The sequence below is a fragment of the Pipra filicauda genome, unplaced genomic scaffold (genome assembly GCF_003945595.2).
Source record: "Pipra filicauda isolate LSUMZ 115617 unplaced genomic scaffold, ASM394559v2 scaffold132_size2486313_pilon, whole genome shotgun sequence".
Lineage (NCBI taxonomy): Eukaryota > Metazoa > Chordata > Aves > Passeriformes > Pipridae > Pipra > Pipra filicauda.
The window spans coordinates 2313-14573 of record NW_024103796.1 but is presented as its reverse complement, the minus strand read 5'-3'; the positions used below and the strand labels follow the sequence as shown (position 1 = coordinate 14573).

Sequence of the window (12261 nt, the reverse complement as noted above, 5' to 3'; positions counted from 1 at the left end):
TACAAAAATCCTCAACAGCCTCTGCAGCAGGAAAACCAAATCATCCCAAAGGTGCCACTGCCCAGGCAGAGCGGGGCAGAGGAAGAGGAGGGCACGATAAAGGCTCTGGGCTTGAACACAGAAGGTTTCAGCAAAGCTGCCAATTCTGCAAAGGATCTTCTGTGCAGCTGAAGTCACTTAAGGACAGACTGTGAATATTTCATAGGTGAACCTGAGCTCTCACAGATTCCCAAAGAAAGGAGACATGAGGAGAAGCACAGTCTCCAAGTCCCACTATAGTTTTGGGGACACATTTGAGATGGGCTTTTGCTCTACTTTTTTGTCTCTTGGCCAAGATCTGATTTTATTGCTGTTTCAAGACTCGGATACAAGGAATAATGCACTGAAATAACCAAAGTCCATCGGTAAAATTTGTCCAGGGGTGGACAAAGAGCAGCTCCTGAAACTTCTCCTGAGCACTGTAAATGTTGTTCCTGTGCTACAGCAATTCCATATAACCAAACACAGGCTGAAACTGAAATACAGAATGGTGGAAAATATAAATTTCCAGAGTGGGGGAGTTACAAAAAAAAAAAATTAAAAATAAAAGTCCATCCATGGGAAGCTGCAATGGGCTGCTCCTGCTACCCTGGGACACAGCCAAAAGCTCAGTACCACAACCCAGAAGATTTTGGGACCATTCTTGACACTGCAGCCCAAGGATATGGGATGTGCCTGTTGATCTGCCCTGCAAGGATTGTGCTGTTCTGCTCCCTAGGGTTAGAAAGCCATGGTGTTCCTCCCACTGTCAGACTGTTGCAAGGGTTGAGGATTTTTTAAAATCCTTCTCCCCAGGAAAGCTCTTTCCCCATTTTCTTGGGATCCCATTTGGAAAAGCATCTCAGTGCCCTAAAGCAGACTTGGCCATCAGTCTGAATCCCAGTGCATCAGAAGGAGGAGGGGTCAATGAAGTAACAATATTTGGCACATGTTCTTTGCTTATGCCTTTAATTACAATTTAATTTCCTCTCTAGCAAAGCCTTGCTCTGACTCACAGCTCCTCCTGCCTAAAAGCTGCCAGGTGTTAAAACACTGCCTTTTACTACTGCTGATTTTCACCACAGTCAGGTGCTAAAAATCAAGTCAGGATTTGAGGGAAATAAAGCAAAATGGAAGTTCTGTGAGGGATCCAGACTTCTCCATAGGCTCACCTTCATTCCCCAAGGAAAATTACACGTTTGATGTCCAATTTCTGCTCCTTGCAGTCTCAAGGCAGCAAAAGCAGCTCTGCTCCAAGGAGATGCTTTATCACCATCAGTTCTCCCTCCATCCTTTTCATTAAAAGAAATGCTCCCTGAATAACCTACATTTGTTCGGAGAGGAGAACCACTGCAAGGAATAAAGGTAGCTCAGTGCAGCCAACAGCAAAATGGAAGTGTCTGGAAAGATGGAAAATAGAGAGCCTGGGATTTTAACAGAAGAAAAATGGTGAGCCATCTTTCCTCCTCCCCTTGGCACTCTGCCTCCCCTCCACCAGGAAAGGCACTTCCAGGTTGCCACTGGCATTAGAGATCAAACCATGGGGTGAGTGGGAAAACAAGGCATGGCTGTTTTTCCTGGAGTTCAGTGGGAAGCTTGAACAACTGGAAGGGGATGTTCTGGTCAAAGACCAGGTGGGTGGGAGCATTCCCTTACAGTTCCCTTATAGTTTTGGGATTCCTGGAGAAGATGCCTCAAAAATACCTGGCACAGCTGGTCTTCTCTTTGACAGCCATGGAAACTTCATGCTGGTTCCAGTAGGAACCAAGTCAGGTCACCAGAGCAGTTCTGCTTCCCCTTCCTCCTCCCCAAACACCAGGGCAGAGCTGATGAGCTGCTGTCACTGCACAGCCACAGGGAACCACATGGCTCTTCCTCAACAGCATCCAAGAGGAAACCAGTGCTCCTCCAAATTCCACCCCCCACCTCCCCAAGCCCCGCTGTCTCTGCAGAAAGAGTGAGCCACGTGGGAAAGCCAGTTCCCAGCAGTCAGGGCAGGACATTATTTCTCCCAAGAAAAGGTGTGGAGAAATCCCTGCCCTCTCAAGGCTGGCCCAGCAGATCCGCTCCAACATCTGTGGTTGGACCCCCTCTAGTGGGAACCACTCAACAAGACACGGAGCAGCACCACCACCCGCAGCCCATGGAGACTCTACCCAAGGGATAAAGCCTTTTTTTCCCACCATTATTAGGATTATTAGTATTATTTTCACTCACACACAACCTACATGCTCTGCACTTCAATGTCTTTGGACCTCCACACCCACAGCCCAGCACTTCCTTCAGGAGATCCCATGGAAAGCTCTCAGAAATGGGGGTGGAGTGGGGAAGATTTTTGGAAGAGAGAACAACCTCACTGGGAAAAAAAATAAGAAGATATACCCCAGACCTGATTTTGTAGGGAGAACATATTTATCATCTATCCCAGAATGTCTTCCCTCTGCCAACTTGTCAAAAGCTGACAAAACTCCATACTATAAAAGCAAGCTGTTAAAACTTGGCTAAAGGGAAAAACTCAGCTGCCAGACAAGCTAACCAGAAAAAGCTGAAAAAAATATTCCAGCGTGCCAGGAAATTTATGGAAAGGCTCTACAGAGCTGAACATCCCAAACCAAGGCAAGGAGGCAGCATTAGGTCAGCAGCTTCTCCTTCATCTACTCTTTGACAAGCAGATGTCTCCCACTTGGAGGGATTTGGGCAGAGAACTTCTGAGTTGTAGCTGCCTGTATTTCTAAACTATCCAAAATTGTGTGTCTCTAACTCACAGACCAGCCCGGAGCAAAGTATTTTAGGAGAGCCTGAACCCACTCATCATGGAGTCATTAAATACCACATATTCCACTTAAACCCATTGATTCATCCTTCCACCTCCAAAGCCGAACAACTCATAGATTTTGGTCTTTCCACTAATAAAAAAGATGTCAACTCTCCGCCTAAATGTTAGGAATTTTTTCTGTTAGTCAGGCACATACACAAAATGTTTTAATGTCAAAACAGTGACAAGGGTTGTTGTGGTCTGCTTGGGGCTTTTTTTTACAGAATGTTTTACTCCTAGATACGTATTCAGATCTGTTTTAATAACAAACCCACAAATGTAGTACATTTGAGTCACAAAACTCCCCACTACTGACAGTTTACCAGACACAGAGCGATTTCCAGCTGGTCAGCATTCATTTTAGCTTGAGCTCCACATCCCCTTAATCTAATGGAATCCAATAAGGTTTGCTTTAATAGCACAGTGCAACGCAAGGGATCGGACTCCATAAACCCTGTACTCCAGGACAGCATCCCTGACCCAGTGACCCACTTCTGACAGGGGTTAAGGAAAGGTACATCAGACAGGGAAGTTCACTCCTGTCAGTCACACAACCCGTGCAACTGTTGAAGATACAAAAGCTTCAAGCCACAACTGTTCCTCCCAGATTTACAAAGCTAAACAGCTCCAGTGAAAGCAACAGCCCTGGCAAGCTCTGACTCCCGACCTTCCTTCAGCTTATTCCCAGCAAAACCACAGCATTCCCTCAAGGAACAGCCCTTTGCATCTTGCAGAGCAGAAGCTCTGTAATGAGCATAATGTGCCCAAACTGGCATCCTTCACTTTCTGGGTAGTCTGGATGAACTGTTCAAGTCCTCAAGAGAATCTAAGATTTGAGATGAGAGGTGAAAACCGTACATTTATGGAGGTAAAAACCCCAGGAGCTGAGCCTTATCGGTGGGAATGGCATTTGAGATCAGAGTCCTGGAATCCATTTGGGATCAGACTACTTCAAGCAAGAATTAAAAATATGAATATGTCTGTATATATGTATACACACACACACATTTTTTACAATGTATACTATTTTTCCAACAGCCAGTACAGGCAGGCAGTGTTAACACAGCCTTCAGTTCTCAGCTGAGCAAGAAAAAAACATAAAAAACCAGGAATATCATTAAGCCCCCCCTCAGTACTCACACTGCCCCCTCAGCCCTCCTGCCTGGTCACGATTCACCCTCTGCAGAGAACACAAGCAGCAGACAAAGCCCTCATCCAGACTGCTCCAAAACAAGCTCCTTCTCCCACAATCCTGACAAAATGAAGAGACAACCTTGCTAAAATAAGATCCGGATGTGTATTTATACTTCTGCCACAAAATGTTATTTATTCATCATCTTATTGGCAAGTCTTCCAGATATTTAGAAGAAGCCCCTACAAGAATTGTGTTATCCCTCAACTCCAAACCCAGATTTCCCTGAGGGATTCGGGAGGAGGATTTCTGTACTACTCCAACCTGCCCCCTCTCTATTCTCTATGATTTCATTCCAGCTGCTGAGCAACACCCACGACAGCCCCTACGTAACGTACGATCCCGATTACGCTCTGTGCACGCGTATCCGTGATCCTGCAGGAAACCAGGCTCGGAGCATTCCACTCTGAACTTACACCATCCCAGGTTTTCCTCCTCCATCCCCACGCACAAACCTCTTTGCCAGCACAGAGCGGTTTCGCCGCAGGCAAAGGCGGCCAAACCAGCACATTCCAGTCTTGCTCCCATCACCGCATTCCAGACTAATTTTAATGGCATTTGCAACAGCCGTAGTGGGAATGAAAAAAGACACCCTCGTGGAGGCTACTCCACAGATCCCAGGAAGTTAATTCTGCCTCTGGTCAGATACTGGGAGTCAGCTCCGCGCTGTCCAGCGTGCCTTAAAAAAAAGCAGGAGCCGCGCGCTAGTGGGATTAGGGATCAACAGGAGAGAAAGCTCCCTGATTTCACCTAAGGTGATCCGGTCTGCAGTGCTCCTTGCCAGTCCCCTTCGGCATTCCCAGCCCTGCAAACGTTTTTCCTCTGCATTAACAAAGCAGGGAAAAGTCTGGGCAACTTGAGCTTTGGTTCCTCATATTCCCAAAAACCAGCCCCCCACGTGTATCCCCTCCTCTGTCCCTGCCGGCATCGCTCCGGCGTCCCCCTCCCCACCGGCTCACTCGAGCGTGCCACGGCTTGGAGTGTTTGTGCACGGCTAAAGCACAATCGTTCCTTTTGCCTGACTCCGGGAGAGGAAAAATCCAACTTGCCAGAGGAGCATCTGCATCGAGAACTGCCTTTGCTGATGGGATCAGCACTCGGGAGCACCAGAGGAAGCAGGAGAAAGGGTCGAGGACCAATTCATCATCCTCGCACGCATGACCCGCAGACATCCCCCCCCCGCCGCCCCCCAGCCTAAACCTCGGCCGTAAAAAACCCATAAAAATAGAATAAACCCCCAAGCAGAAGTTGAGAACAAATGTGCTTTGAACGCTGCACAAATGACATTGAAGATGCAGAAGAAATATGTATTTGCTGTTGCACTGCACGGTTCCAGGGGCTTATTTCCTACGTACACATCTCACGCACCCTTCCCACGCACGTCCCCTCCCCTCCACCCCCGCGGCTTCTTCAAAAAAAAAAAATCGGGAAAATAAAAATCTTTGATCCCTAAAGATTATTTTAAAAGCTACAAACCCCAATGGACCCCCATCTGCAGCCTCTTCCCTACAGCCTGAGCCATCCGGGGGGTGAAGGGGGTGTTCCCAGCGCTCTGTGGCACAACCCGGAGCCGTCCCTCCGCCCCCTATCCCAAATCTCCCAGGTTTTCCACGTTACTAACCCGCGTCCCAGCTCAGAGGACGCCGGGCCACGCCGGGTCTTTACAGCTGTCCTTACACCACCTCTTTCCGTAAGCCCGACATCTCTGTGGCAGTGTTTGCTTCCACAGGCTCTTTCATCCTGGAGAATCCCTCCCTGCCTCCTCCCACCGCTCTTTTTGGGGAGGATAACGTAATTTCCAGCTCACGCTGGAGGATGCTTTTTTATTCCTGCTGAGCCCGAGGTCACTTCCTAGACCTCTCCTCTGGCCAGCGTCTCCTCCACCCCAGGACCTCCCTCTGGAGGGAACAGTCCCTTCTCCCTGACCTTCAGCCTCACAGAGGCGGCCCCACCGCCGTCCCCACCGAGGAAAAGGTTCCTTCTCCCTCCCAAGCCACAGCCGAGGCATCACGCTGCGTTTTTCCACTCCCCCAACCTGCTCCTTCGGCGCTGGGGGGGGTGGTCAGCGAGCCAGGGGGCTCCTGCTCTGCCGGCTCTCGGGGATAGGGGAGACCCTCACCCCCTCCTCACCCACGGGAGGTTTGATCTGTCCCAAGGGGACATCAACCCTCTGGAATTGGCACATCCCAGCACTCGGTAGCCGGGGGTCCACTCCCCCTGCAATCCCTCTCTGGAGCAGCCTCCGTGTTCTGTGGGGTCTTTCTCTGGCTGTCCCACGGCTCCAGGAGGTGGGTGGTGGGGTGAGTCCCCCCTCAGGGCCACAGGAGCTCCCTCTGCAGCGCTGCTGCTGCGAGGGTCACCCCCAGCCCCGGGCCTGCCTCCACAGGGATGTCCCCCCCACCATCTCCTGTCGGGAAGAGCAGCTCCATGACCCCCTCCCCGTCCTGCCCTATGTATGTGGGGCAACATCTACAACCCCACGGAGCCAGAATCTATTCCATCCCATGCCATGAGGGGATGGGATCCGCATTCCCTCTGGACTGTGAGATGACAGTAGCCCCATTCTCCTCTCCCCAGCCCCACACACTCATCTGGGGGGCATGTCTCCTCCCTTTGGAGTTCTTTCCCAAATATCCACATGGGGGGCACCATCCTGTTTGGACACACAAATCCCACTCCTCCCACCTCAGCCCCAAAGACACATTTTGGGGGAACTTCTCTTTCTCTCAGATGTTCCCTCAGCACAACAGGGGCCCTGACAGCTCCTCCACCATGGGGAGCACTGGCAAAGCTCCACCTTGGACTGAGGTGACAACGACTTCATGGCCCCCATCTCAACCCCAAAGGCTCATTTTATGGGAATCTCCTCCCTTTGGGTCTCTCCTCACCCAAAATTGGAGTAACCCTCGAATCTCCATGGGGAGGGCACCACACTGACCACAATCATCTCAGACCACAAGTTGACAATGACCCCCATCTGCCCCACCTCAGCCAGGGACAGTGACCCACCTCCACCTCAAACCATGAGATGACACTGATCCATGTTCGCCCCAGACCATGAGATGATGCTGACCCACATCTACCTCAAACCATGAGGTGACACTGACCCACACCCATCTCAGACCACAAGCTGACAGCTCCCCATCTCAGCCAGGGGACAGTGACCCACCTCAAACCAGGAGGTTACACTGACCCACCTCGAAACATGAGGTGACACTGACCCACCTCCACCTCAGACCACGAGCTGACAACGACCTGCACCTGTCCCAGCTCAGCCAGAGGACACTGACCCACATTCACCTTGGACCACGAGGTGACACTGACCCATGTCCACCTCAGACCAGGAGCTGACAATGACCCTCATCTATCTCACCTTGGCCAGGGGACACTGACCCACATCCATCTCAGACCACGAGCTGACAGCTCCCCACCTCAGCCAGGGAACTGTATCCACGTCAAACCATGAGGTGACACTGACCCACGTCCACCTTGGACCACGAGGTGACACTGAGCCATGTCCATCTCAGACCACGAGGCAACACTGACCCACATCTGCCTTGGACCATGAGCACCTTGGCCAGGGGACATTGACCCACCTCAGACCAGAAGGTGATGCTGACCCATGTCCACCTCAAACCACGAGGTAACACTGACCCACGACCACCTCAAACCATGAGGTGACATTGACCCGCGTTAGATCATGAGGGGAGACTGACCCACCTCACACCAAGAGGTGACACTGACCCACGTCCACGTTAGACCATGAGGAGACACTGATCCACCTCAAACCAAGAGGTGACACTGCCCCACGTCCACCTCACACCGGGAAGTGACACTGCCCCACGACCACCTCAAACCAAGAGGTGACACCGACCCAGGTCCACGTCAGATCACGAGGTGACACCGATCCACCTCAAACCAAGAGGTGACATCGACCCACGTCCCCCTCCCGCCGGGCGCTCACACCCCCCCGCCGCGGCCGCGCTCCCGAGCCCCCCGCGCCGCCCGCCCCGCCGGGGGCTCGGCGGAGTCCCGGGCCGCCCCTTACCTCCAGACCTGCCCCATCTGCAGCAGGTGGATGACGGTCTGCCAGACCCAGACGGAGATCCTGCAGAGGCGCTGCGCCCCGGGGGTGGCTCCTCCTACCCCGGCGGCGGGTCCCCCGCGCCGGCCCGCGGTCCCCCCCATCATGGGCGGCCCGCGGCTGCTGAGCCCCTGCACGGCGCCCAGCCCGCCGCCCGTGAAGTCCTGCACGAACCAGCGGAAGCTCAGGATCTGCACCAGCACCGAGGGCAGCAGCACGAAGGCCAGGGTGAGGCCGCACCACAAGTAGTCCCGCCGGCCGTAGTGGTGCAGCGCCAGCCACAGGTCCGTGCCCACGTCCCCCACCAGCACCAGCAGCGCCAGCACGATCCACAGGCAGTCCAGCCACGGCTTCTCGGCCGCCTCGCCGACCTCCGGCGGCCCCTCGGCGGCGGCGGGGGGGCGCGGGGCCAGCGGCTCGGCGGCGGCGGCGGCGGCGGGCGCCCGCCTGAAAAGGTTCCGCAGGCAGGCGCACCGGCAGCCCCAGTAGCAAGACGACGTGTTGCAGCAGTGGCAGATGTGCATGGAGCTGCTGGCGCCCGGCTCCTCCGCCACCTCGGCCGCCGCTGCCCCGACGCCGCCGCCGCCCGCGGCCGCCGCCGCCTCGTCCAGGTTGTGCAGCTGGGCGAAGCCGCCGCCGCCGCCGCCGCCACCGCCATCCGACTTGGCCGCCATCTTGCTGCCGCCGCCGCCGCGTCCCCGGCCCGTTCGCCGGGCGCTCGCTCGCTCGGCCCCCCCCGTGCCCGCTCCCCCCGCCCGCCGCTTCCGGGGGCGGCGCTTCCCGTGCGCGGGCCGCGGGACGGGCCGGGGCCGCCTGGCGGCGACAGCGGCCGGAGCCGGGAGGGAGCGGCAGGGAAGGGACCTCAGGGACCGTCTCGTTCCAGCCCCCTGTCGCGGGCAGGGGCACCTTCCGCTAGACCGCGTTGCCCAAAGCCGTTCCCCCTTGTCCTGTCGCTCCGTGCCCGAAGTCCTCTTGGAGCCCCCCTGCAGAATCATTTAGGTTGGAAAAGACCTCCAAGATCATTGAGCCCAACTAACCCAGCGCTGCCGTGTTCAACCCTAAGTCGCGTCCCTAGGTTCCACATCTACACGGTTTTTTTTTAAAATCTCCGGGGATGGTAACTCCACCACTGCCCCGTTCCTTTGCCTGACCACCCTTTCCATGAGGAACTTTTTCCTAATATTCCAATCTAAACCTCCTCTGGCACAGCTTGAGGCCATTTCACAGAACCACAGAATCACAGAACCACTTAGGTTGGAAAAGACCTCCAGCATCATGGAGTCCAACCTGTGACCCATCCCCATCTTGTCCCCCAGCCCAGAGCACTGAGTACCACGTCCAGTCATTCCTTGGGCACCTCCAAGAGTGGAGACTTCACCACCTCTCTGGGCAGCCCCTTCCCGATGTCTGATCACCCTTTCTGTGAAGAAATTCTTCCTAATGTCCAAACTAAACCTCCCCTGGCTCAGCTTAAGACTTTGGTACTGGAAGGTGCTCTAAGGTCTCCCCAGAGTCTTCTCCAGGCTGAACAATCCCAGTTCTCTCAGCCTTTCCTCATAGGAGAGGTGTTCCACCTCTCTAATCTTCGAATCATAGAATCTTCACAGAATCATAGAATATCCTGAGCTGGAAGGGACCCACAAGTCTGACTCCTGGCCCTGCACAGAGCACTCCAACAATCCCACCATGTTCCTGAGAGTGTTGTCCAAGCACTCCTTGAGCTCTGGCAGCCTTGTGACCCTGACCACTGCCCTGGGGAGCCTGTTCAGTGCCCAATCACCCTCTGGAGGAAGAAACTTTTCCTAATACCCAAACTAAACCTCCTCTTACACAGCTCCACCCTCGGGTCCCTCCACTGCCCCTCGTGAGGCAGCTGCAGACCCCGATGAGACCTGACCTCAATTTCCTCTTCTCTTGGCTGAAGAAACCCAATGACATCAGTTGCTACTCATATGGCTTCCCTTCAAGATCCTTCACCATCTTCCTGGTCCTCCTTTGGACATTAAAAACATTCCATGTGCTGACACCAGCATTCCCAAGACCATCCTCAGCTGGACACCCTTGTGCTGACCCTATCCCACTCCCAAATCAGCTCCCCCGTCCAGTGTCTTGACCCTCAAATCCATATTCTGAAATGCAACTGCCCTGTCCCTGTCACCTGCTCACCCTCAAATCCCAGGACCACCACTATGCTGTCCTCAGTCCCGTGGCTGTGCTGGGGAAGGGGTACTCCTGTCCCTCCCCATTCCACAGGTCCCCCTTCTTTACTCTGAGGGTAGTGAAGCATTGGAACAGAGAAGCTGTGGCTGCCCCATCCCTGGAAGTGCTTAACACTATGCTGAATTGAGCTTGGAGCAACCTGGGATAGTGGAAGGTATCCCTACCATGTCAGGGGATTGGAGCAAGATGATCTTAGAAGTCCTTTCCAATCCAAACCATTCTGAGATTCATTCTATGATAATAGTGGCACTCTCCAAGCCCACCTGGGCACCCCAACCTCACATCACCTCATTGCCCTTCCAAATACCCCACCACAGTCTCTTCCTGTCCCTTTATTTCTAACATAGGGATCACACATCCTCTCTCTCCTCTCCTCTTGTCCTTTCCTTACCCACTTTGGGGGACACTGCTTCTCCCACCCTGTTCTTATGGAGTCAGGCAGACCAACCAGCTCCTCTCCATGGGCTCAGCTCCATGCTGGAGAAACCTCTGACAAGCTGAGGAAGCCACTCCCTGCTCTGTTTTTGGGATCTGCCTGGGGCTGAGCTGCACCCCAGGCAGCTGTTTCACCAAAGAACCCACTGGCAGGCTGGGAAGCCAAATTCAGGGTCCTTCCTCCCCAGTTCCCCATTACACATCTGTTCATTCATCATATCCATCTTTTCTGAGCTGTCTTGTGCTGTCCTCTGTAGGTTACAATCTTCCCTCTTTACCATTTGTGCTTTTTCCCGTCTCATAAGGATGCTCCTTCCAGATCCTCCTCCAGCTGCTGCTTCTACCCCTTTCTATGGGAGTCTGAATTCTACCCTTTCTCTTGTGTCTTTTTCTTTAAATTGTGGCAAAAATCAGGGCTGAGAGATTCAGGGCTCCAGAACTGGCTGCCAAAGTTGCTGCTTTGCAGAGTCTAAATTTCAACACGGAAAAAAAAAACTCCCAGAAGGTAGAAAAGTGCATAAATGCAGATAAAATGCTTTTTGCAGGGAGGAAGAGTTAATTTAATCCTAAGAAAAGTGGGATGACTTGCATATATTAAATAGGCTGCCTGGGAAGGGTGTACTTGGTGTTTCCGAGTTGAAGGAGCTCAAAAGTTTTGTGAGGTCTGAAAAGTGCTGCTGGTTTTGAAATGATTGGATCCTCCTATGGTGGAGAAACAGGAGAAAAGGAGCAGAAAGCAAAGTTTTTGGCATTAGCCAGGTGGATTCACCTGATGCACACCTGGATGTGACCAAACTGAAGTCAATTGGAGTGAAACTCTAGCACAAAGTTCTCTAAAAGGAGAAAACTGGTATTATCGATATTATATAAAAGAAATGGAGAGGACATGATCCCACAGGTCCCCATGATAACCAACCCAAATGTTGCAGATATTCTCTTATTTTCTGCCCACTTAAACTATTGCAAGAATATGGAAATAGATAAGACACAAACCAGCCCTTCACGTGCATAAGACATGTATAAAAGTATATATATAACATAAAATCCCTCTCCTGTTGGACACTTTCAAGTCTAAATATGGATGTTAATTCTCCCAGCAGTAAGAAATAAGGACTCTGGGACCTGTATTTTTGGATGGGAAGCACCCAGATTAAGCTTCAACTTCTGATTTGCAGCACAAGGAGATATAAATGGAATCATTCCTCATCCCTTCAAACTTTTCTGTGAAGCAGATTTGCTACATATGATTAGAAAGAGGGGGGAAGAAAAGAAAAAGCAAAACAACACAGAAGTAATAACACTATTTGGTGTTATTACTTAAATAGAAGTGTAGGTTGCACGTTGCACTTCACGAACCAATAAGGGGGCAGACGAGTCATCTGTTTTGATACAAAAACAACCCAAACTTGTGTGATGAGACATTTGGGTGGGAGAAGGCAGCAGTTGAGGATTTTGGCACACAAGATGCGAAAAGCAGCTGCTTGGGCAAGAGATGAC

The 12261-nt window shown here is 52.4% G+C and overlaps 1 protein-coding gene across 1 annotated transcript in view; it reads right to left on the bottom strand.

Annotated features, from left to right (window-relative positions):
• XKR6 (XK related 6) overlaps positions 1–8807 on the bottom strand; it is a 188274-nt gene extending 179467 nt beyond the window's left edge. Inside the window, exon 1 of the mRNA XM_039378217.1 lies at positions 8074–8807. Coding sequence (XP_039234151.1) covers positions 8074–8783 — 710 coding nt within the window. The 5' untranslated portion in view covers positions 8784–8807. The remainder of the gene's footprint in view (positions 1–8073) is intronic.
• Between the last annotated feature and the right edge of the window lie 3454 nt (positions 8808–12261).